General features: G+C 35.1%; 1 protein-coding gene across 1 annotated transcript; it reads right to left on the bottom strand.

Moving 5' to 3' along the window:
* Window positions 1–1,008: 1,008 nt before the first annotated feature.
* On the bottom strand, window positions 1,009–27,206 carry LOC115449131 (aminopeptidase N-like). Its single transcript, XM_030176857.2, has 16 exons — window positions 27,068–27,206; window positions 19,637–20,108; window positions 19,135–19,293; window positions 18,435–18,749; window positions 15,270–15,453; window positions 14,531–14,684; window positions 12,333–12,414; window positions 11,964–12,147; window positions 10,233–10,428; window positions 9,878–10,017; window positions 5,001–5,135; window positions 4,258–4,438; window positions 3,159–3,333; window positions 2,918–3,064; window positions 2,146–2,224; window positions 1,009–1,354 (listed from the first exon to the last, which is right to left on the bottom strand). The coding sequence occupies exons 2-16, from the start codon at window positions 20,104–20,106 to the stop codon at window positions 1,127–1,129; spliced, it is 2,829 nt and encodes a 942-aa protein (XP_030032717.1). The 5' UTR covers window positions 20,107–20,108; window positions 27,068–27,206; the 3' UTR covers window positions 1,009–1,126.
* Between the last annotated feature and the right edge of the window lie 275 nt (window positions 27,207–27,481).

The following is a 27,481-nucleotide window of genomic DNA, read 5'->3' on the forward strand; positions in this document are numbered from 1 at the left end:
TTGTATTTCAAAGTGTTGAATGGTGTTTCTACTGTTTATGGGCGGTCGTATCAGGTCGTATCAGGCGAACGGCAAGTTCGTCTCGTAATTTAAAGCAATAAAAACTGTTGTGTTTAGGTCGTCCTATATTTGTGGGCTATTGATAGTTGTTAGCAGCCCAAAATAAAATAAAATATCTAATAATGTTGAATAGTCAAACCATATTTACACTTATCTATTCGTCATTTTAGGAGTAGAACAGTTATGGGACGGGAACGCTTTATTTGCTTCTGGAACATGTGTACGAAACACAACAGAAAATCTGCTAGTCAATTTGCTTTCTAAGTTAGACTATGCAAAATTTCTTTGAGAAATTTATCTGCTTTTATAATTATCTACTTACATTTAGATAAAAGTTATCACGGATTAAATAATGACGGTGTACACCCGCCTAAATATTGTATATTCATCGTGTACTTTATATTATATTATATATTCGTGTATTTATATATGCACTCAAAAATAATGATAACATTTCGTGGTTAATACTCTCTCGAATCAACATAGATTATTAAGAGGATAGTCAGCTGCGAAAATTTTGTTTTTATCACGAACTTAAAAGAAAAAGCGGTGGTTACGGTAAAACTTAACTGAAGACGATATATAATTGTTGCTGTTTTACTCTCTAAAGAAGGGAATGAACAACGCCTCATTAGAGTTTATTTGAGTTCATTTTGGCTTTACATAATTTTATTATGAGTTTTATATGTGGCTTGTAATTTTACTTTAAGCTTCTTGATTTAAATACATTTAGTATGGAACTAAACGTTGTTACGATCGCAGCGACTATAACTAATCCTAGTATAGCCAGCCTCAGCGTTCAACATTACTTGTGTCCGAAACAAAAAGTTGTTTTAACTTTATTGGACATTCCGATAACTTCTTAAACAATTTCGCATGTAGATTAAGTATAAAAACATTGCGCATAATCTTTAGTTCATATTAAATTAATCACACAACGAAAAATATTATAAATATTTTATTTACACAAATTAGTAGATTAAGTATAAAAAATATAAAATTAAGTATAAAAATATTTTATCGTAAAATTATTATAAAATAAATATAAAATTACAATAAGTAAATTCTAATGATTGAAAATAGCCACAAAGAGAGAGATGAGAACAAGTAATCCAGCGGTTAAGGATTTGGCGCCACTGGGTGGCCCGTAATTCTCTTTCAGCCAATTTTCGACGATGCCTGCATTGCTATTGCTCCAAGCGATGGAGGCTGCGATATTCTCTCTAATAGCGGCGATGGACGCACGCTCTCCGGCTGAGAAGATGCTCTCGTGTCGCCTGACCAGCTCATCGATCTGTAGAAAAATAATGCCATATTATTTTGTGTTACAGCTAATAATGATAGAATCTAAATCATAGGGTATGATGATTTTGGATTTTATCACGGTTTTTTATATATTATAATTTTCTCCCAACGTTTGGAAGACGTTGCACTTCATGGTTACGGGCAAAATAGTTTTATTTAAATATCATAGAGTATAATTTAGTAAGCGACGATAGCCTAGCTGGTTGTGGAACGGACTGCCGAGACGAATGTCCGCGGGTTCAAATCCCAAGCGCACACACCTTGACTTTTCTAAGATTATGTATGTGTGTATTCTTTGTGAATTATAGCGATAATTGCTCTTTCTTCACCGATAAAGCAAGCGTGCTTTATCGGTGAAGAAAGACATCGGGAGGAAACCTGCACACCTTAAAAATTCTCTATGGGAATTTTAAAGATGTGTGAAGTCTACCAATCCGTACTAGGCCAGCGTGGTGGACTAAGGCCTAATCCCTCTCAATAGTTAAAGGAGGCTCGTGCCCGGCAGTGGGACAGTATAATACAGGGCTGATGTTATTATGTTATATAATTTAGTAATCCATCTAACATTTGTAATTCAGATATCTTTGGGTTTTTCCTTGTGTAAAACACGAAGATACAATAGTTGAGAAAAATGTGACCAAAACCTTTAATTTCCTTTCAAATCAATCACGCACATCCGTTTTCTGGTAAAAAAGAAATATTTACATTTAACTAAAACGCTAAATAAATTCGTAATTCGTAAAAAATGCATTGTGTCATAAATTGCAATTGGAAACTTACTTTTTCATTATGAGCGCTTGTGGTCAGTCGTCTTGCAAAGGTGTTCAGAATGTTGGTTGTTCCTGTAAGGCCCTGGACCCTAAAGACAAAAGACATATATTAATATAGAAATGAGATCAAAATACTTCGATAAATACAGATAACAATTGGATTGCAAAAAAATTGGAGAGTTTATTATAGCCACTGCGCTGTTTGCAGTATATTCTGTTAAAGTATGAACAGATAAATCAAAGTTTGACGTATCTTATCTCAACGTACACTTTGATCAAATTCTTTGCTTGTCACTGAGCATTTAACACTTTGATTTATTTGACAAAATGTTTTGTTGCATACAACTTATACACCAGAATCGTATAAATACCATATGTATTGATTTCCATTTTTTTATTGCTGTGAATGACGAGATGAGCTTGCTGTTCGACTGATGGTAAGCGATACGACCGCCGATAAAAATTAGGAACCACTTTTGGAATTCTACTGCACTCGCCATCTTGAAACGTGAGATATTAAGTCTCATTATGTCCAGTAGTTACACCAGCTGCAATGTCCTTCAAACCGGAACACAACGGCGACTTCACACTGCTGCTTGGCGACAGAAATTGACATTGCGGTGGTACCTACCCAGGCGGACTCTCACATTTGGGAGACCTACCACCACCAGTAAAACAGGTAAGCATTTTTCACTTCTTAATTTAATTTGTTATTACGTATAGTAAAATTCTTTTATATCTTATAATATCTAATGATCGTACATTATGGTGATGGTGTATACCTGGGTTGTATTCTGTGGAAGTTTTCAACGACAAAGTCCAAAGCGACGTTCATGCCTTCAGGGCTGGAGTTGATGACGGAGACGGCGATTGAGTGTCTGTCCTGCTCTCGCACTGCAGAGTTGTCATCGATGATTTGGTTCAGATAGCTGGGAAAATAATTTTACCTTGTACAATACCAGAATCTTATGAAAAGAAAAGAAATTAATCCAAAGAAATATTTGCAGCAGTTCCTATACTTACAAGTTACGACGTTCAGCATTGCTAGTGCATCCCAGGGCACTAAGCAAGATGCTCTGCTCGCTGGAGTCGGACGTGCCTAGATACATGTTCCAGAGGAAGTTGAAGTTCTCCACGTTACCGGCGCGTAGACTGGAGCAGTAGACCAAGGTCTGGATGTCAGGGTTGGGGCGCTGGTCTGTGATAAATAAATTTATATTACACACCCGAATATTGATATATTTGAGAATATTTGTTATGATGTATTAAATATTGTCAATACTTAACAACCTTAAAATACTCAGATCCATAATAAATATTAACCCGTGAGGTAGCTGAATGTTTGCCGGCAAACATTGACAGCTACGCGTGTGACGGAAAAATAACCTTATTATGTAGTATATATGTAGTATATAAGGTTATAATCCCGTGACACACGCAAATGTCATGTAGCTGTCTTGGCTCGCCGGCGATTCACGAGAGACCAAGAGTTAATAGTAAATTTATAAAAAAACTAGCAAAGAATTTTGGCGTAATATATATTATAATAAACATAATAAATATTTTGGCGTTTTCAAAGAAGTCGGAATAATTTACTACATTATTTTCATAATATTTTATAACCTCTAATTATATCGCTTACTGCTTCTATTTATTCTATACTACATAGAAGCAGTGACGTAATATCTTCTCAGATTGATGGTTCGTGTTTACCTAAACCACGCTCTGAGCGTAGATATGACTGGGTTTTTTTGTTACAAAAATGATGTTCAATCATATATGCTACAAGCAAAAGATATGAAACAACAATCTTTTTGTTGACAACTACTAAATGAGAATCCGATATTTACTAGATATTGTTATAAGACACTTAAACAATAATATTAATGAAGTTAGTGCTTAAATTATACAACTTAGTAAGTGTTAAATGAAAAATGTTATGTTTTTATTCCTAAGTAGTTAACTTATTGAGTTTAGACGGTGAGGTAATAGAATCAGTGAAGACTCAATATCGTTACAAAATACACAAATCCAAAAGTAAATTTTATCAATGACTAGAATTTTAGGTACGAAGCAGTAAAGCAAATTCCCTGGAAAAAACTAATTAGGTAACAACACTTACTAGGGTTATTCTTGAAAGCTTGCAGGATTTCCTGGGCCCTGCTGATGCACCGCTGGTTGCCAAAACGGCAGTTAATGTCCAGAATAATGTTCCTGTGGTAAGGAGTGACGAACTCTTCGCCAGATTTCACATCAAAGCCAAGGTCCTCGAACATAGGAGCAGTAAGGTTGAGCAGGTAGTACTAAAAAGAAAATTTAGTTTAACACTTTAGATACTTTCATCGTGCGGTTCTTTTGCTTTCAATACATCAGAAGTCATTTATTTACTTTAGCTTAAACACACAACCAGCCTCTTAAGGGAGTTTAATTCAGCTGCAGAATTCGAAATCTCGTACGTTTCGGAGCTATTTAAATTTTTAGCAATATTCTTTCAATGGATGTCACATGTCAGATCATTAAAATTAACTAGAGCAGTATCCTACTAATGATAGCCTAGTTAGGAGCCTGGAATGGACTGCTGAGACGAATCTTTGTAGGTCTGCAGACAGTCAGAGGACTTTACTAAAAATCATATGTATCTTTTGTGAAATCGCTTGCTTTAACGGTGAAGGAAACTTATTGAGCAAACTTGCAACCTGAGAAGTTCACTATAGAAATTTTGAGGGTAACTAGGCCGTACTTGGCCAGCGTGGTGTCAAATCCTTCTCAGTAGTAGAGGTCCAGCAGTATGCCAGTATACAACACAGGGCTGATATTATTATTAATATTAACAAAGCAAGGAAATTATTTTATGGTATAACTTACCCTGTACAGATTGTAGGAATTGGCGCCACTAAGGACGATGTCCAAGTAGTTGAAGGCAGGGTTGGCAGCAGCCCATGGGATGTAATCTTTTTCCATCTCCAAGTATCTTGAGATTTCGAAGGCGTTTTTGTAGTGCTGTAAATATAGGTATTTTTATAGTACGTTAGGATACTAGCATTAGAGTACCTTATAATAAATACTGAATAATTAATCCTATCCAACGTGAGGAGCTTAGGGTCTACTTCGAAAAACGAACGTCGAAACGTCGGTCCGAAACGAAGAAATGACGAACTTCGGATTTAACTTTACTACCAAATTCCTTCGGATTCGTCACGGTTCTGTAGCTTAGCTTGGTGGTAGCATCAATTCCCCATATTTCTTTTTTGAAAGAAAGAAGTGGAACATTGTCCTCGCAGGTGGTTTTAAAAAGGAATGGCGAAGCCCTATAAGTTCTTACAAATTTCATGTTTGAAATATTGCAATGAACGGATCGGATACGCTGTCGAATCCGTCATCGGATCCGTAACACTTCGTAGTAACAAAACGTGCGATCCGTCAGCCGAAACTACGGATTTCGTTTTTCGAAGTAGACTCTTAGGTCACAAAATAGCTGAACAAATAAAAAAACTAATAGTTTAAAAAAATCCGAGGCCTATATCGCCGTGTAGACGGGTTTTATGGGTAGAGAGCTGAAAGTATCAGCTCAAATTTATTTATCAAATTATTTCATTAACATTATTAAGTTTTTATCTTCTAGCTCGGTTATTACTAAACGTGATGCGAAGTAACTTAATCCAAATTAGTGCAGACTTAAGAGAGATGTTGCAGCTTGGCGGGTTATCTTACGAAATGTATTCTTTATAATTTCGAAATGTTTATTCCGGGTTTCATGACAGCAAAATAAATTTATCAAACAGCAGCCACAACGACATCACATAGTCAGTAACAGATAACCTCTTCGTGCAATTTACGAAGTAGCAAAGCCATGTGATGTTACAGATTTTCCGCATAAAATAAATTTCCGAGGCGAAACATCCAATGTCATACACACAGACACATTAAGCATTTATTCCCGAAGGAGTATGCAGAGGCGCAACCAGGACACCCAATTTTTGCCAAGTGTGTTCCGTCCCATGATGTGATGGGGGGCGAGCCTATCGCCATGTCGGCCACAAATTCCTACCTACGGGCTGATACTGGGCAAAAAACCCAAATATCACTTTGGTCAACCCAGGATTTGAACCCAGCACCTCAAAGCGCTGTACCGCGTATGCAGTACAACTACGTCACCGAGACAGTCATCCAATATCATGAACTTCGATAGCACGAGTATTTGCTTAGACTACCTCGGCCGGTTCGATTTGGTTCGCAAACTGATACTGATGCTGAATATTCAGTAAAATAATATAGTTGTCGATAACATGAACGTTATCTTGATGTTTATTAAGGAATACTAATTTTGCAGGGTTGTGATCTTTGCTGTTCATTACGAGATATGGGAGTTATTACTTAGTGAGGGAAGGTTTATTTGGCTTTCATTTGATTCATCTATTTTTATACTAAGGTGTTTCTTGTCCCCGAAACCTGTGTGGTTGCCACCGATTTGTGTATGAACATATATCGTAGATTTAGACTCGAAAAAAATCAGTTGATTTCATCGATATATATGTAGTTGGTAAAATATATGTCAATGGTTTATTTATTTATTACTAGATGTATTCGCGACTTAGTACGTGCAAATCAGTGGCATAACTCCGGGCGACACTATTATGGGGCTGGAAAATGCGTAAAATAAAACGTTAACAAACTTAAAACTGTTTGCGAATGTACCAGTACTTAGAAGGTGTCTTTTGCTCTCACTCTATCCAACTGTGAAAACTGCATGACAATATGTCTAATAGTTTCGGAGTTATGCGCTACCAAACAGAAAAATCTTTGATTTTTATTTAGTTATCGTCTTACTTTTTATTTCTTCTCTTTCAATGTACAGTCACACTGGGTTCTACTTCTTTATTATATGTGTAGATTGGGTTTGTATCTGATATTATGATAGGTTCGCCTCTTTTAGGTCGTGATGATGAGGTTAACATTTTTAGTATTGTGGGTGTGCTAGTGAGATCTATTTAGATCACATTCATATATCTTGGCAAAAGCGGCTTTCACCATAGAACCATTAATGGGGTACATGCCAAAAAAGATATTTTGTCATGTAAGTAGAGTGGATTGGCAAAGATTTTGTTATTTATTCTATGTTACACCTAACAATTAATATTTATTAATTTTAAGTTATTTTGTTCTATGTTTTAATAATGTTTATGATTGTTTTTTAATTTTAAATTAATTATAGGTACCCCACATTGTCGCATTGGAATACTTTTGTAATAACTGTGTGTGAGAAAAATAAATAAATAAATGTAACGAAGGTATCCGCTTTCGATTTAAATCTCGAGCTCTTCGCGGACTCGTACGAATAACGCACTGCCATTGGCTCCCGATGACGTGATGCTTACGTGTGAACTCTGTCAAAAGGTGGCGGTGGATGACAGGGCGCGCACGACTAGCCCCGTGTGATGTATACATATTTGTCTCCTAAGTAATTGTTTTCTCCCAAATAAATATAGTTTTGATTGCTGTACGAGTTTTCACTTGTTTATATAAAGAAAAAAAATTGTAGAATTGGGTTACAATATCTTATACTGTTACAGATAATTGTGTTAATTCACGTCAGTCAACATTCTATCTTGACCCTAGTTCTCTGTCTATCAGGCACTGTGAGGCGCTTTGTCATGCTCGTTTAAAAAGTTCATAAAAAATACTTACACAATTACTCCCTCCGTGATTGCAAAATATAAGAAAATTTTGTATCAATTATAATACAAATAAAGTAAGTGGATCGCTGGTTGTTAATGCATCAGGTATATCAAAATAGGTTTAAACTCGACTCAGACTGATGGTGTAAGTTAGAAACGATAAGCACTGGTAAACCGAAAATTAATTTTATGATAATTTAAATTATTCCATAGAAATAATAACACAAAGATTCTTATATACCGTAACGTTCGTAAACCGCTAATATTGATTATTAAAAGATAATTATAATTGTGAATTAATGCTTTAAATAGATTAAACCCATCGTTTTATAAATAATTTAGAAGATTCATTCATTCACCTTCCCTGAACATCGCATAAGCCCAAATTCCGATTCTATACCATCCTAGACCTCTCATATCTTAAATTCCTTCATCAAGACAAGAAACTCGTCATTACTTCTTTGAGCTTGAACTCCTTCGATTGAAATTCCAAACTCCCTCTCTCATACATTGGTACACAACCAAAACCCGAGCTACTATCGTGTCGTATTCGCAAACTGTAGTTAATAACCATGATACTGTTTTATTCCACTCCAATTATCTTCAATATTGAAATTGCCTTGCATTTCTCGGAAGCACTTCGGATACATTTTACGGTATTGTTTCTGCACACAGAGGCGGGCTTAGGAAGAGGCAAACCGGGCAACCGCCCTGGGCCTTGTTTTTTTTGTTTTCGCCATTTAGGACTACCACTGTCTACACACAATACTTTTTAGTTGAAAACTCATTGGGAACGTTCGCGTATAACAATAGTATGCCATTTGCTGGTGGTTGTATATTTTATATCCGCCTGGATAGCGACCCACGTAAGTGTGTCACGTTCCGGGATCAGCCTGTGTATATCCAGTTCCAACAGGCCAGCATAAATGTGTCAACTGTCGAGACGTAATCATCCCTCGTCAGTCGACATTCTATTAGACCCCACTCTACTTACCTTTAGGTGCAGTGGCGTAATTTTGGTATAAAATATATATATATATATATTTGTGAATAAAGAGACGAGTAACATTCCTCCAATGAAACGCCATAACTGATCACAAATAGCAATGCCATCAACAAATTCATACATTCTTTTAAAATCTGCCTCGTTCATTCTTTCGACGATCCTGATTGTAAAATTTGATTGGCTTTAAAAACGGCTTTGAGTATACGAATAACACTACAATTTAATTGCGGTATGCAGTATTTTCAATATTATCAAATGTCGATTAGGCTAGGATTTAGTAAATATCCCGCTGATTACGTTCCAACTGGTAACTGCCAATGATCTCAATAAAAAGACAAGGCAGATTGTAAAATTACAACTATTACAGTATGCTGGCTATTCATGGCTACGCCTGTTACGAGTTTTGCAGCAACAAATAGACTAATCGATTCCCAATAATACTTGTAATGACCATAGGCGTTCTAAGTTCATTCCTACCGACATAATTGTATTATTTTGACTCCCCAACACCGGCACAGACCTTTATTTCCTCGACCAAATATGGACGGCTCTGCATTTTAGTGAGCGTTTTTGTTTTACTATAAAATTAAGATGTTAATGGATTGAACATGAGGTACTAGCTGTTGTCTTCCAAAATATTTGTATAGTAATATCCGGAATAAAAGTCAGGAACTTCATTTATCTAGATAGTATCGAAGCGTTTCTGCATTTCAGTATCTACGATCTTAGAAAGGAAGTAGCAATAATATTGCCTTCAAGTCTTGATAAATTTTTATCGTAATCCAAACTTGAGATCTGACTTCCATAAATTACGCCATCGTACATTTATAACGATGTCTTCAATTTATCATTGCTTGAATCAGTAACAACGTTCGTTATGGACTTTATCAATGGAAGCTAATCCGAGGACTTGAAAATTTCAATTCTTGACAGGTAAATACAGGTAGCCTAAGTAAAGTTTCAATGATATAGGTGTGCCACATTTTCAACTACAGCAATCCATTGGATTTGATTTTACGGATTTTCTTTCCAAATGTAAATAATTAAATGATTATATTTACCAGACGTCCGTTCCTGGCCAAGTTGAATGCGTCGTCGACAATCTGAGCACGGTTGAGGACATGGATGATCTCGTGAGAGTTATTGAGGACTCGCGCCAGAGCGACCCAGTTTTCGACGTCGTAGTTGACACGGTAGTAGCCTAAGACAAGAACAAATCAAGGGTCATGAAGATATTAATTGACTATTATTAACAATATTTGCCATCTAATAAGTAGACTTCCTATTCTAATTATATTTCTTATGATAATGATTTGGCTATCGATGCACTCTATTTTACGTGATAGGATCCTTGGATAACGATTTCAATTATTATAGTTTATCTTAATTATTTAAAAAAAACAATAGCTATCTCACCAGTCTGCTGCTTGTTGAAGATGTACCAATCAGCATTGGAGAGGCCAGGAACGTCAACGGCGGTGGCGGGGAAGGTCGGCAGGATCCAGGCTTGAGGGCTGGTATCACTGAAGTTCACGTTTGAGGATATAACCCAGTTTACAGGCACGTGCCAGCGATCAGTGGATGTCAGAGACCGGTCGGTGAGGTAACGTTCCTAAAAATAAAACAACTTAATAAGGTATATCCATTCTCCAATGACTAGTTAGTTGGCTTGTTACCTTAATTACAATGATAGATGAAAGTAGTAGAAAGAAGGATTACTAACTACTTTGATTATACACAATGTGACAGTAGTAATTATTAAATGAATAAGATAAATTTCAAGCAAGTGGGAATTAATCATTACAAAGTGCCAATCATCGTCAGACGCCATTAATAATTTAACGTAATTTAAATTAATTTCTCGAAGGTTGACAGTGACAATTCATGAACTGAGTTAACACACAATTTTGTCCCATTACGAACAAATTAAACGGGAAGAAATTGTTTTTGTCGTGTTGGTAATAATCCTCGAATTTCAATCGTCAGCATTCCGGTACTTGGTTCCGTCGCGTCGGCTTCATCCAACACAAGCTTATTAACTTTAACGAGAGTTAAAATCTCTTTGTGTAGTGGAATGAGAGATAATTTTGCTTCGCTCTTTACATTTTTTGTTACACTTGGATTTGTTATAGGCGTGAGTATCATGTAATTGAGATTTAGATGTAAGTTCAAAGAATTTGTTTAAATTAATGAGTTATTAATTTAAATTTAAATTTTATTTATTTTTATCGCATATTTGCTTAAAATGTATAGACAAGTCAATTAAAACAAGTCAATTAAAAGAAAATGATCTAACTAGACCATTTACTACATTAAGTATAAAATTATATTAATATCACAAATTAAATTTCTTAGATATCATATTATAAATTCTTAAGGAATTAGAAGTATGAAGAGAAAGGTAATGGTTAATTAAATGGTTTGCATTTCGACAAAGACATAAAACAAAAATATATTTGACGACGATAAAGTTGTTTTAACACCTGGCTTAGATTATACAAGGATTGTTTTAAATGGTTGAGCATGAGGTTATCGGAAATATTATAAATAAATTCGCAAATATAATTTCAATTTTAAACTCATAAACGATACTAAAATATGAAGTTTGTCAAGTATGTTAATAAGCTATGTCATTAAGTCAATTGCTTAGTGCTTTTTCTATACGATATCGGCGATGATCAGAGTTTGATCTCCGTTTAGAAATTAAAAAGAGCTTTATAGTAAATACAGAAGAAATTTATAGTTTTCCTTGATATCTATCTTGTTATAATAGTCTACAATTAGCAAAATATTACTAGAAGACCGGGAGGCGTAGCTTAGCTGCAACTATAACGTAGGATTATATCCTCTTTGGTTTAAAATGGCCAGCTCGCGCGGACCACTGCGTCGCCGATACACTTTCAGCTATCATTAATTGTTGGATCGGACGGACGGTCGCAATCATTTCGCTAGCTATATTTTTGTGTTCTTGATTATTTGTTAATTTGATTCAAATTATTTTCTTTTGTAAATTAGTAAAGTTTTTGTCATAAGTAATAATCACTATTTTGGTTCTGTGTTAATTTATCTAGTAAATAAATGTAAAAACCCTAAATCTACTATAAACTAAATGTGAGATTTGAAAAATTCCACTAATCTAATATTTACCTGGGCTACAAACACGGAGTCAGCATTGGGCGCCGTCCTCCTAACAGTGAGGACAGGGAAGCCTCCCTGAGTGCTCCATTCAGTCATGATAGTCGAGATGGGTTTGGGGATTCTGTGACTGGACTCATCGAGGGCTTGTTGGAGGGCAACGTAGAGATCTGAGGGAGCGGCAGCGGCGCGAGAGCTGTGAACAAAACTTGCTTTAGGATTTTGAACTCTATAGCAATTTCAATATAAAAGACGGAATAAGTGGGGTAAGTTACATTCTAGTTTAAATTAAACAAAAATTATATTCATCGATTAGATAAATAAAATTAATTTATAGTTAGTATAGAATGAATAAGATTAACAATTATTAAGATAACTTACTTGGCTTTGATGTAGATAACCAGACCTCTCCTGAAAATCTCAGGTGTCATGAAATGCTGCAACATCCGAATAACGGAACCAGCTGAAAAAAAAACAATAATGAAGTGCCTGGAAGCGTAGCTAGAGACATTTTGAAAATGTTTATTTATATATCAAGGCTAGATTCTAGAATTTTAATATTGAAAATTTATTTCCTACATAAGTCATTCAAGATTATTTTTTATGCAAGCTTCAGTTAATTTTGCCTTATATATTAATTTTGAAAATTTCAATTTTACTATACATAATTTATACTTCTACACTATTATATAAAGCTGAAGAGTTTGTTTGTTTGAACGTGTTAATCTCGGGAACTACTAGTTCGATTTGAAAAATATTTAAGTGTTGGAAAGCCTATTTATCGAGTGGGCTATAGGCTATATAACATGACCTTCATATGACCAATAGGAGCGGAGCAGTGTAGAAAAATGTTGCAAAAACGGAAATAGTATTCCTTTTGAAAGTTTTCGTTGCATGCGCTGTATAAACGGTTAAAGTTATACAACAAACATATATGACGGAATACTATTTATAAATACTTCTAAAATATATATTACAAAACAAAGTCCCCCGCCGCATCTATGCCTGTCTGAACGCGATAAACTCAAAAACTACCCAACGGATATCGATGAAATTTGCTATGGAGATATTTTTAGGCCTTTGGTGCAAAGTTACATTCTATACCGGGAAAATATATAGCGGGACTTTTATTCCGGAAAATTCTTTCACGCGGACGAAGCCGCGTGAACAATAAAGGCCACTACGCTATATCAAGGTTGCGAATTGTGGCCCAAAAACGTAGATAAAATACTTGAGCTTCTTCCTAATCGTTCCTGGATAATGGAATGAGGTTATATACTTATAAATTCACCTTAATCGTTAAGGCTTAAATATTCTATACTAATGTTTTTGATTTACAACAATTATTAAGTGCGTGCATATTAAGTCGTTTTAAATAACGCGAGCTGCTTGCGCCCCAGACGTTACTGCCAAACATTAGGATAAAATATAATACCACTACCGTATATGCGTTATGAATATTTGAAGAAAGCAATAAAAATATTGCGGTCTAACATTAAAATTGACTACGAACATTTTTCACCTTGTATTTTTGTGGTAGAACGCCTCAAATCGTGCCTTTCAAGGTATAAAAACAGCCAAACCGAGTCATTCATACCACAGGAAATAAATGGATTCAAAAACAATTTTCGACTTATGTTTATACCTAAACTGAAATTATGAATGGCATTAAGAATACTGATTAGGTTGTCGGATACGCTGGATCTGTCACAGCGTATTATACAACTACCATTATGTCATATATTTCCGCTGATAAGTTTATTTATTTACTCTAACGTCGATGTGGAAAGTTTGAATTATAGTAAAGGTAGGTAAGAATATATTATAGCTTCTCCTTTTGTCGCGAAAAAATATTTCACGGGCTCTTTTAATACAATACTTAAGAGTATACATCAGAGAGACACTGAATTTGGTTTTCTGGTACGTTTAAAATGCTTTTTATATTTAAACCGGGTATGAACATAGTTGTAGGCTCAATATATTCCTTCGATTAGAACGCCCGAAAATAAATAAAAGAAAACTACTAATTCAAAGGGTCTGTCGAACAAACAGTTGCCAAGTAATAACTCTTATTTTCTAGCCACAACACGTTCGCGTGACTCGATAATCGATATGAATCATTCGTCACCTAAATTTTGACACGAGATTTATTTACTCAACAAAAAAAAAATGTAAATATCTATGATCTAACGGAAATCGTTTGCATTATCAGTCATGCCAAAATGGACTGTTTTTACTGACTTGAGTGGAAATTGATAAAGAATCTACAATCCATAAATAACGGTTACTACATTAAAGTTCAGATCACCTTCCACCCGATCGCCCTTAGGACATCGGAAAATAGACTTATCTAGAATACGGTACATTATGTTAGTTGTTATTTCTATTCGCCTTAGATTTAAATCTTGATTTACGTTGACTAATATGTTTAATATGTTTAATTTTATCGTAAAAGTTAACTAATCGTTTTTTTAATTTTCAAGGTAGAAAATTATGCAAACAACTCAAGACTATACAGTTTCTATAAAATTCCTTTTAAAACTGAAAAACAATTTTGATGAGTTCATCAAAATACTCACACTTCTGGTAAGCGACGGCGTTGAAAGTACCGATGATCTGGGAAGGAGTATAGACCGGGTGCGTCATGGGGTTGACACTTAGAACAGCGTCTGACTGGAACACGTTCTGCATGGCGATCACAAACTGATCCATCATGCGCCACTGCGGCCTGACCTGGTGTGAAAATATTACATCAAACTTATTCTTTTCTTATGTGTTTTGTTGGAAATAAGGAAATAAGGTCTCAAATAAATAAAGCGCGCCCATTTGGAAGAGCGAACTGGCATCTATGAAGTATTTATTTTTATGTCCTGTCACTTCGCTCGTTTCTCTTCAATACCGGTTACTAGCCTTAGTTGTTATTGTTGGATAAGTTGTAGACTTATTTTAATCATGTTTAATGCTATTTTAACAAAGATCCTTATCACGAACAAAAATATAATCTAATTGCAGGAGAAGCGATTCCCGCAGACTTTGAATACTCAGGGTTTATTGGAGTGTGAAATATTCTCGAGTCTGGCAATTTGGTTTGTACAATTCTTTGATAATGTAATAAGTGTTGCATCATTCCCAAGCCCTTATGACTTTTCTAGATATTAGAAGATATTAAATTGTAGTTATGAATCTAAACCAGACTATATTATCTAGAATACAGTAACAGGCATGTCAAAATATCATCTAATATCTCGAAAGACGAGTGTGGTTAGTTCAATGGCTAACAAAGTTTTAGAATTCAATAAAAATAACTATGTAACTTACAAAATCAGTAGCGTAGTTCTCAAAGAAGTTAGCGAATCCTTCGTTGAGCCAAGTGTAGGTCCAGGACATAGGTCCGACTTCGTTTCCAAACCACATGTGGGTGTTTTCGTGGCAAATGATCCTGCCAATGTTCTGCTTCACCGACGTTGTCGTCACACCTTCCCTTACGAGAAGGGCTACCTCTCTGAAAAGCAATCATAAATAATCTTTAATATTTTTAAGTTTGATTTGATAACCATCAACTAAGGCAATGGCTTATATATCTATTTAAAATATGTAATTTGTAGTGAATATTTGCATCTGAAATTGTTGAAACTAATATATCGTACGGGAAATGTTGATTTTTAAAAGAAGTAATCTTAGTACCAACGAAGAGACTACGTAATTATTTTATTGATTTTTGTATATATTGACTTTAATTTAGTATTTTCATTAACAAAATTAAACACGGTTCGCGTCAATATTGACGCCATTGAAATATTATCATTTTTATTTTCGCCTTCTTATATAACACAAAGTCGGTGACATTCCATCAAAGAGAATTATAATATATGTGGAAACATTCCATCACAATTTCTCACGTCTTTTTGACATTCATGATACAGTCGCGGGAGTGTTTAAAGGTAGAATTTCTCATAAAGAACGCTATCAAGCCACTCGAGGCTAATTTAAAAAGAGCTCGTTATTTTCTACTGCTTTCACTTAAGAGCCAGCCACTGAGTATTTACCTCGGTAATATCATTTTTAGAAAAACTCTGGTACTTTTTCTCTTCCCGGAAGTTTTAATTAAATTAATTATGTACGGAGTGAGAACGGATATTAAGTTCTTGTTTGGTATTAACTTTTTTATTTGTGAGTAGATTTAAAAAAATATATAATATTAAAAACTTATATTAATACATCATAACTAAATTAATTAGTATTGCAGTGGCGAAAGGGAAATTTGCCGAAGGGGAACCCGACACAACACATAGGTACTGATGTGCATAAATGCGCTCTGCTAATCTTTCTAATGATAATTAGATTCTACATAAATTAAGCCAGCATGAATCGGGTTACATGGACCTTTCGCCACTTGTATACTGTAATAAGTCTTTTTAAATCTGAGTACGGCAAAATAACTACGCTCTGGAGACGAATGCTCACGTATCAGGATTCATATAAAAGCGTCTAGAGTTAAATGTTAATGTCAAATAGGGAATATATTATAATATGCCTATTTCCGTGAAAATGACAGCCTTAAGCCAATAGACAAGACGCCGTTATGAGAGACCATCCATAAATAAGACGCTGCAAGCTATTGATTTTAAACTAAATATTTCAAATGGAACCCAAATGACGTTTCGCTGGTAAAATATATCTCAGAAACCAACACGTTAACAGAAACGGACGTGTAATCTCGAACGACAAATGATCAATGAAGACGAACGAGTAAGTAACCAACCCCTTGTGAGCTTGAATAGGAAGCTTTTGAAGCTAAGAAGCTAGTCTATCATTGGAAAAGTTACGAGCTTTTGCTCGCAGATTTGCTTGCATCAAAGTAATTCTCTTGGGATTGGGATTTTTACTAGTTATTCTTGACGGAAGCTTGTGAATTCGCCTGCGAAATTTTACGTTTGCAGATTAAACTATTTGAAATTTTGTAATAAATTGGCCAATGTTTTGAACGAGTTTAATTTTTAAAGTATGCGTATTCTAAAATATTATTTTAAAGAATCTATGGATAGAAAAATTAGTTTAATTAGCTTCAATGTGAATAAATAAATATGTATGCTCTTCTAGGGTCCTCAGCTTCATATGAAACTGATATGAAGAGTCAGAACATCATCATCATCATCATCCACAATTCATATGTCACTGTTAAACTAGAGTTTTAAATTTTAACCTCAAACCTATATTCAACGAAACCATACTCGTAATTCTACTAAAATTTCTGTCTTTTGGCTTTTCTTTGCTGCATAAGGCATTTCGTGTAGATAACCTAAATTTGGATAAATTTCTCCTCTCTCATCCTCCACATTTCACGAAACAAAATCATTATTGTTCTGATACTAACATTAGTCCTTAAGTAATTATTATTTTACTAATACAACGGATCTGTTTTGTCTGAAATAAAGAATTTAATTGATTATATTTATTTATTATTAAGTCTAGTACTACAGATTAACAATATTTGCGCTGTACTAAGGTATAGTACTTCTGCATTAGGCTGATTATTATGTTCACTTTCATACTTTCTTCAATGTTAATTAAGATAAGTGAGTCTGGCTCTTAAATAGACTCAACGAATCGCGTCGGGACTTTATCACTGAAGTCGTGCCACCGTGGCGATATAGCATGACTTATAATTTACGATTAGCCGCACTTCTGAACTTTAATATCCTTAATGTTTTGTAAGTACTGAACCCTTTTATGTTTATATCGGGGCATTGTTGCAGAAGTTATAGGTCAGTAGATGTTTATCAGAATGCGATGTAGGTTTAGGTAGATTTATTGTTATAAGTAAATACAATAGCTTTACAAGACCACAGGGTCTTTTAATCTTGATGATAAAGGAAATCATCTTATTTACAAATCATATGTGCAAAGGGAGTATTTTGATATTTAAGATGCAATTGGAACTAATCTATATATTGCCGAATACCAGGATTTCACACTTTTAGAATTTTACGGCTTAATGACAGCTGTTTTATGTACAGTTCCTGAAAAGTCTTCGGCCTACGTAGTTTCGACCTTTTGGAACTAAATACGATAATTTTACGATAAGACGATCGTAAAGTAGCATCATTTATAGCCCATAGTAAAATATTTTACTGGATTAGATCCCCGCTCTTTCTAACGACAAATTTTTTTATCCGTTTCTCGTACTATGTGAGTTTGGACTGTAATATTTGGATGATAAGGTAGATGATTCGGGGCGTCTGAAGATCTTTACACCCATACAACAGATTACTTGTTTAAATATTTATATTCATGAAAATAAAAAGGGAAATATGGTGTCGCTAATAAAAATGGTAGCTTTGACCGCGATTTCCATCAAATCCTTTTTTATAGAGACTATAATCTATCTATATCAATATCTATCTATCATCATCTTAAACCATCGATAGTAAACATATTTCTAATACATCCTACTAGTATTTTGGTATTGAATCTCTTTCTCACCTGTAAATAACCAGTCCCCAGTTCTCCATGGCACCAGCAGCAAAGTCAGGAACGGCAGCCTTGTCGATTTTGGGGAAAGCGTACGGGAATTCGGTGTACTCCTCCAGAGCAATCATGTTTTGCTGGCCAAACTCGAGGGCGAACTCAGCGGTATTCTGAGTACCAGGCCTAGAGTAGACTCTAAAGGGAATAGGATAGATGGGGTTCTGGGAATTCTCGATGTAGTTAAAGTTGGAGACCAGGTAGGCAATGAGGTAGGTGGACATGACCAGGGTGTCTTCGAACTCGTGCTTGACGTAGCCAGGCTCATTAGGTCTGAAATTGATTGAAGATATTTAGTTGAATTTTAAAGTATGACATTATATATCTTTTATAGGGACATGGCAAAGTTATTATCGACTGAAGAGGGATGACCTCTCGCCAGTTAACAGAGTTATGCCTGTTTGTTTGGTACCGGATCTAGATAAGACGATCCCGGAATGCGAAAAAAATTTAGATAGCCGGGCGGGTTTTACATCGCGTGTACGGTGGTCGCTATTCGGACGGGTACAATGAATATTACCGATATAGCTACCAGCCAATAAAATTATGTGCTTGTACTTAAATTTCTAATTTAAACCTCAAACATGAAAGTCTTGATATCTTGTTGGTGTCTTAGTTTAAAATATCATCATTCATTCTGGTCATGCCATAAACTTACTTGAGGGAATCACGCCTTTCAGGAGTGTTGCTTCTGACTGTGGCGTAAGCCGCTGGGGCGTAGATGGTGGTTCTGAAAACGGCTTTTAAAGCCGGCTCATCGTAGCAGGGGAACGCACGGCGGGCGAAAGTAGGCTGCAGTTGAGATGTCACGAGGTTTCTGGAAATTAAATAATATTAATTTGGTTTCGTTTGAAATACAGTTTCTCGTGCTATACTTTCTTAATTGATATTATCAATTAGCGATAATATAAAAGTTAATAAGATTAACTATAAAAAAAAACTTTTGATTCATAATTGATAAATTTTATATATTTTTCAACACATCATATGCGCAATTTCAGACAAGCAAGGTAATCCATTCATACAGTTTAATTTTATATAGGTGTGAGAAGAATGATTGCTGATTATTAATTTCGTTGTTGCTTAGATTATTATTATATGAGTTTAAAATAATTTGTGACTTAATTTTTGTTATTAACAAGTTAATTATCAATACTTACACTGTCCTACCATTCTCCTCATAAGTAGAAACGTAGACGCCAAACATGTCATCGGCATATTGTGCAACATAATCAATATGGATAACATGGGGTTGTAAAGCGGTGATGTTCCTCGTCAGCCTGATAGTCAAGAGATGGGTGTCGTCAGTAGCCAGCGTGAAGTCAGAGAAGAGGTCCTCATTAGGATTAACATCACTGACAACTCTGATCGAGTCGATTCTCATAGCCATGGCATGGATGGTGATCTGATCAATGTTGATGTTGGGGATTATCCTGATGGAAACGTTTCCATGGAATGCTTCGGTGTATCCAGGATCGATGAAGAGACGGACGTCATAGAACGTCGGGTAGGAAGTCTGAGGCAAGACGTATAGCGCAGCTAGGTTTTGGTTTCTAGTGCTGTCTTCGTTGGTGCTCAGTGGGACACCAAACGCCGCTCCGATGAGAGCCAAGAATATTAGTGAATACATATCTGAAATTAAATGGACCCGTTAATTCATTTGCTCTATTTCGTTGTCTTTAAAACTGGTGATCATATAAACCAATTTTGAATATAAATTTCTAATCCATGAAGGATTTAACATCTTAATTTTAATCATCACGCAAATGTTGACGATAAAACAATTAGTTTATATCGATCGTTTTGAGGAGTTACTAATTAAGGTATAGATTATTTTGCAGTTTTATACTGTATTAAATATAATCGTAATATTATAATAATTCAAATAACTATTTAATTGAAAATATAAAAATTATAACCTAAGCATATATAATGGATTTCATGGAAATGATGATGATAATGATATATAATGGATTACCTAGGAATTAATTATAATGCTAATTTATACACAGCTGATAACAAAATTGATTCAAATCAGTTAATATGAAAGCTAATTTCACGTGCTACGATAATTACCATTTTCTATCTTATCTTTGAAGGCATTTGGATTAGAAACATTCAATCAGCTCTGATAATTAACATATGTACCTTGTTTTTATAATTGCAATTGCTTTTTTTATTGTAATTTTACACGTGTCATAAACCCTTGTTGACAAATAAAGTGAATAAATTTGCTATTGTTAAATTTAATTTAAAATTAATGGGTTTACCCTTTATATTGTTCTAGCTTTTGCCCGCGGCTCCGCCCGCGTTATAAAGTTTTTCAGGCAAAAGTTTCCGTTGTAAAAGTAGTAGTTTCCCGGGAGCCTATGTTCTTCCCAGGGTCTCAAACTGTTTCCATACCAAATTTCATCTTAAAACGTTGGGTAGTTTTTGAGTTTAACACGTTCAGGCAGACAGATGCAGCGAGGGACTTTGTTTTATAATATATTTTTTTAGAACTTTTTAAGAGGAACAATCCCGTCATACATCATTGTTGCATAACTTTAACCGTTTACGCAGCGCACGCAGCGGAAGCTCTCAAAACTAATAATTGTTCCCCGTTTTTGCAACATGTTTTATTACTGCTCCGCTCCTATTGGTCATAGCGTGATGATATATAGCCTATAGTACTCCACGAACAAAGGGCTATCCAACGCAAAAATAATTTTTCAGTTTGGACCGGTAGTTCCTGAGATTAGCCATTACTGCTCCGCTCCTATTGGGTATAGCGTGATGATATATAGCCTATAGCACTCCACGAACAAAGGGCTATCCAACGCAAAAATAATTTTTCAGTTTGGACCGGTAGTTCCTGAGATTAGCGCGTTCAAACAAACAAACAAACAAACTCTTCAGCTTTATATAATAGTATAGAGTATAGATATATCAGATAAGAAATAATCTTAGGAATAAATTGCTTTCTATTAGCAAAAGCATTTTTAGAATCCCAGTAGTAATTTTGGGAATTAGTTTGTTCACACAGACAAGAGTTCAGTTTATAATATTAGCATAAGTACATTTCATTACACAATATGGTGAACAATGTATACCAATCTAATGCCTTGTAATGTGTGATTCCAATTTCTAGCCATTTTTACCAGGCATGTGTTATTATCGGGCAAAATTTTTGGATGTCTGTTCATAACCGTAGAAAAAACTTGTCCTCATGCTTTCGATAATTACAAATCACGCCTCTTTATACGAAGGAGTAGGAAAAGGTGGGGGCCAGAGCACCAACTTTCCGCAAGGTGTTCCGCCCCATGATGGCAAGGCTAGCCTCGATAGGCTCGCCCCTTATTAAGCCCATCCATGCCGATGGATATCGGGCACAAAGTCTAGACTCCTGGCTGATATTGAGCAGAAACAACCATCAGCTAGCCTGACGCAGAATTCGAACTCGGCACCTCAGAGCGGCAGTCGTACTGCGCACACAATACATCTACGCCGCCAAGGCAGCCGTTCCTTACGAACGACACCACACGGTGCGTTAAAGGTAAGTTGCAGTAACCCACCGTAATATATTCCAGATAAAGAGTGCCACAGGGTTAAAAAGCGGCGATAGCCTAGTTGGGTGTGGAACGGTCTGCCAAGACGAATGTCCGCAGGTTCAAATCCCAAGGGCACACACCTCTGACTTATCTAAAAAATCATGTGTGTATTCTTTGTGAATTTATCGTTCGCTTTAACGGTGAAGGAAAACATCGTGAGGAAACCTGCACATCCGAGAAGTTCTCTATAGGAATTTCGAAGGTGTGTGAAGTCTACCAATCCGCACTAGGCCAGCGTGGTGGACTAAGGCCTAATCCCTCTCAGTAGTATAGGAGGCCCGTGCTCAGCAGTGGGCAAAGTATATAATACAGGGCTGATATTATTATTATAAAGGGTACCACACGGGTAGTGCGGCACTGTAGCGCAACACTGTTTCTTGCGGTGCGAAGCGGCGATCTAAGATGTTGTTTTAAATAGTAAATAGTAATAGTAAATCCTTTATTTGCAAAAAAGTTGGTACAGTATAGAATCTTAAATAGTCATTTCTGATCAATCAACTTTTTTCAAATTTATTGACATGCAAATTTTGATGTGTATAATAATAAAAGAAAATTAATTAATTAGGTTAGGGCAAACATTACTTATAATATGTATTAGATTAAGATTAGAATTTGGTTGTCAATTTAATTTAACATAAGTTTTACATTGGACATGGTATAACTATTTATATCTAGGTTAATGCATCACTTTAAATTAATGTACATGAATGTCCAATAATCAGGCTTATAGCAAACAACTCCCAGATAATTGTCGCCACTTAAACACCAATAGGCAGAAAATCGGATTACCCAAAGCTTCTATGGCGGATTATACCCAATTGTTATTTTCTTAACCAAAGTTTCATGCGTTAACGATAACGGTAATCTCTAATAGAACGTATTTACCTAGTGTCGCCCGCAAATATTATCAATATACGCCGGTTTTCTCTATCAATATGATAAGATAGTCTTAATTCAAATCCACTTGATGGTCGGTGTTACCTAAGCATAAATTGCTCAAACGATATGCCCTACATTTTCGGATTAGTAGGGATTAATATTCTTTAATTGTTAGGAAAAATTGAGGAAAATTTGCTGTAAATAAGATTGTAAGGTAATTGAATTTGTTGAGATTGTATAATAGTCAAAATATTTTAAAACTAAATATGATGTATTGGTCTGTGGTATTGATCTTCTGTACTATCTATGATAATAATTATTATATCTTGACTAATTTCTATCATTGTGAGTGATGCAACAACTCAGTTATTGTGACATTGCTTACGTTATGTATTATTAATTTTAAAAATATTTAAATGATATTGAAATTTTCTGCTCAATATCAACCTGGAATATGGAATATATGCTCGATACGGCGATAAGCTCGCCCCCTGTAATGTGATGTAAGGAACACACAAGGCGAAAAATATGTGCCCTGGTCCCTTCTCTGCCTCTCCCTGGGCGTAAATGGATGATGATGATGAATTTGCTGAATTTGTTTCTATCTTAAATGTGCGATAAACTTTTTAAATTGGGTAAATAATTCCTGTCAATTCCTTATTCTTAAAACCTGGCAGTACATTCTTGATTGTTTTACGTTTAAGTAGTAAAAATGTGTACTAAATCACGTACAGAAATTTTTAGTTTATGAAAATTTTATAATTCTTGTAAAAGTTTGTGAAGAAGTTTAGATGTTACAAGTAATCTCATCAACTGGTGGTTAGATTTGGTTGACATTGGACATTTAGTAGTTGAAGTCCAAAATCTTAAAAGTCTATTTATCATAAAATAATTCACAGTGAGATTATTGTCCTAGATGACTTTTAAGTAAGCAGAACCACGAGCGAAAAGCAGAAGGTATAAAAATATCTTGCCCAATAAAATTCTGCAAAACCAAAAGACATTTCTAACTTCAGTACAAATATTATTAGTTTGGCTTGCGTCCAGTGTAGGAACACTTGTTCCAGACCCAATATTGAATGTAGGGACGTGTAACTTGCCTAATATTTTCATTTCGACGGTTAATAGAGTCCTTTTTAGAATGGCCCGAGCGAGAACCAATAGTAGCTATCTATTAATTAAAGACTTCTAGACCAGGACTTAAGGCACATATATTTTTTATTGTTACATCCATTTGCATTTCCAATGTTAAATGACATACATATGCTTGACAAATAAATGCATCTTGTTATTGAAATTATTCCATAGCATGGTTCGCTCAAGTTATTTGATGCTTCTTAGTACGTTTTGAGTGCATCGGTGGCATAGATGTACTACATGCATGGTACGACAGCGCTCTAAAGTCCTAGGTTCGAATCCCGGGTCGGACAAAGTAATATTTGGGTTTTTCTGTTCAGTATCAGCCCGGAGTCTGGAATTTGTGCCCGATATGGCGATAGGCTCGCTCCCTATCACGTCATGGGACGGAACACACTTGGCGAAAAGTGGGTGCCCTGGTTTCTCCTATCCATACCCCTTCGGGGATAAATGCGTGATGTTGTGTGTGTTTAGTACGTTTTTAAACCGCACATAGATAACAAATTGGCGATAGATTTAGACAAACTCATAGATACACGAAATAATGTGTACAAGCTAGTTATGTGATAAGGAATTTCGGTACATCTAATCAAATAATTTTGCCGGCATTCATGAGTCAGCTTGATCGTTGTACAACTAAATCAGCATGAGGTAGCGTCTTTCAGTTCCATAAAACTTCGTTTGTGAGAGACCTAATCTGCATAGAGCTCCAGGAGTGTTATCCAAAACCGACAGTACACACCAAGGTCCATATAACCCGATTCCTGCTGAGTTCCCATTACGTAGAGTCTATTTATCATGATAACAATTTGTAGACCGCATTCATCTATGTACGTATATGTCCAGTTCCCTATCAGAAATTTCACCTTTCGCCACTGCAATGCATATCAAAACTCTTTTGAAATACTTTATGGGCGAATTGATATTGCATTGCAGTTCATCATTTGTCTGATTAAATTTCTAATAACTATAACCTAAAACAAAATATTATGTAGTTATTTTAGTTCCTTTTAGTTTTGATTTTTGTTTTCTAATGTAATTTACGTGGTTATTTAAAAACTGTTAGTAGTTTAATTGCATATAGTGACCTCTCAGTTGTGTTCTTTGTTCAAGGTTTCCATTTTTAATTTTTGTTTTCTTATATTGTGTTCTTGTCATTATGAAAAATTGCTAATGTTTCGCAAATGTTGTGACCGCCTTAAACAGATGTTATTTTTAAATATTTTTTTGGAAAAATATAATGTACCTAATATTGTAACAACTACTGACTGTCCTATGTTAATAAATAAATAAATTATATAAAAACTTATGAACTTAAAATAAAACGTGTCGCGAGGCGTTTCGTTTGATACAAATAACGTTTTATAACAATAATTATTTACGACATTAGATAAATTAATCCGGTTAAAATTTATGACACTGTATTGCTGTCGGATTTAAATTATTGTTTTATCGTCATTATGTTATTTAATAAATGGCATACCTACTTTCAGGGGATGTCCAAATAAATATCTGGGTAATGAATACCATATAATGTTTGAAATCTAATAATAAAAAAAAAAATGTTACCTACTTCAAATTACGGAATTAGAAATTTTCAAATTTGTTCTAAAAACTGTTTTAATAAATAAAACTGCTATTTTACTTGACGTTTATGTACTCTCCTAGAGGTAGTTGACATCAGACAGTTTGTAAAAATTAAACCTGGTCATTACATGCTTGAAAATTGATGCACTGCCACGTGCGCCGTCGATATACCGATTTTCAGCCGGGAATCGTCCACTGCTGGACATAGGCCTCCCCCATTGAGCGCCATAGGGACCAGTTCTGGGCCGCCCTCATCCATCGGACTCTAGCGACTCTCACCAGGTCGTCGGTCCTTATATGATCAATAGAAGTTTAATTACTAACTACTGCCCCAACGGTTCGCCAACCTTATTACCTTCAAGAACATAGCCGACAGTTCTCTCCATATTACATAATTATTTGTCAAACAGGCAATCAAACCCAGGACCTCATCAGTTGACAAATAGCATTAGCCCATTAACACGATTAGATATGCTTATAATCAGGTCTATATATTTTGTACACTGTATGGCACGAGTCGTTGCTGATAACAGAGCTATGTTTTGTGTTAACTTATGCGACCTTTGGAGTCCCCTGCTTTATTACGTTTAAATAAATACTCATCAAATGTAAAATAAAATACAAGAAGAACGCTGTCAAATAGTAAAAAAAAAACGCACATACATACACACCCACTGCCTTATCCCATGAGGGTAGACAAAAACTACGGTGCACCATATGATACGTACTTGACACACCTCTGTCACATCTTCCACATTCATACTTATGAATTTTCGGTAGTTGTGGGCGGGTACTCCTGCCGTGCCCTTTTTTATTTTATCATCAAACGCCATCTTCCAGTCACACCATTCACATTCATTCGATAAATTTAACTATTGTGACCAGTCTTTCGTTCATCCTCTTCTTATTCTTTCAATCTTTGTCATCAATCATGCGTTATTTTACAATGTGGATTAAATTAGTACTATCTACATTATTTATTATAATATGAATACTAAATTATATCACGCTGTCTACTTTGGTACCAATTAAATTATATGAAATTATTAATATCTACTTTAGATGCGTGATGTTAAATGGCGGACAGCATTTATTGATATATGGTTTTAAATTACGAAATTATTAACAAATTTATTCTAGAATTCAGGTGTTATGATCCTCCTTAAGTTAGTCCTACTTTATTTATAAATGCGAATATTTATGAAGCTGTAAACACAGAAAGCGGTGTAGAATTGAATGAAATTTGGCACACGTATCGGCCAAGTTCTAATTATAAGCTGATTTTTATCCGGAAAACTAATACGAAAATAAAGAGTCCCACTGACTATGTTTCAAACAAAACGTCGTAATAAATAAATATTAAATTAATATTTAATAATTAGTTTAAAAAATACTCACTGTATATGTATTCACAACAACACTACTAAATAACCACTGCGATGTGCATCCATAATATTTAAAAGACGAGTCTTGATTATTTTAATCTCCCTTATCTAGCACGCAATAAAATCGATTATCGAAAAACATACTTTTGTTTCAGATAACGTCTACTTGAAGAATAAATTAATTTGTAATGCAGGATGCTTGTAGGCGCCTAAGGCTGGCAATACGTTATGATTTCTTATGTTTACACGAATCTAATTCTAATTTCAATAGGGAAGATTGTTGGAAGCTTGCACAAGCCTGGTATCCCAGTTTACATTTAATTAAATCGGAACCCAAAGACCGTCTGCCAGACTTCAAAACACTGTGAGCTCATTCTGCGTGGATCGGACTACCAACAGCTAAAAAAATTAAAAAGTTATATAATTG

The sequence above is a fragment of the Manduca sexta genome, chromosome 20 (genome assembly GCF_014839805.1).
Source record: "Manduca sexta isolate Smith_Timp_Sample1 chromosome 20, JHU_Msex_v1.0, whole genome shotgun sequence".
NCBI classification, from domain to species: Eukaryota; Metazoa; Arthropoda; class Insecta; order Lepidoptera; family Sphingidae; genus Manduca; species Manduca sexta.

Excerpts from the sequence above, each read along its gene's own strand:
- LOC115449131 (XM_030176857.2), bottom strand. The coding sequence starts at position 20,106 with ATGTATTCACTAATATTCTTGGCTCTCATCGGAGCGGCGTTTGGTGTC. Across the intron at positions 10,018-10,232 it reads CTTCAACAAGCAGCAGACTG|GCTACTACCGTGTCAACTAC; the intron begins GTGAGATAGCTA and ends TTCTTGTCTTAG. Across the intron at positions 3,065-3,158 it reads AATGCTGAACGTCGTAACTT|CTATCTGAACCAAATCATCG; the intron begins GTAAGTATAGGA and ends TTATTTTCCCAG.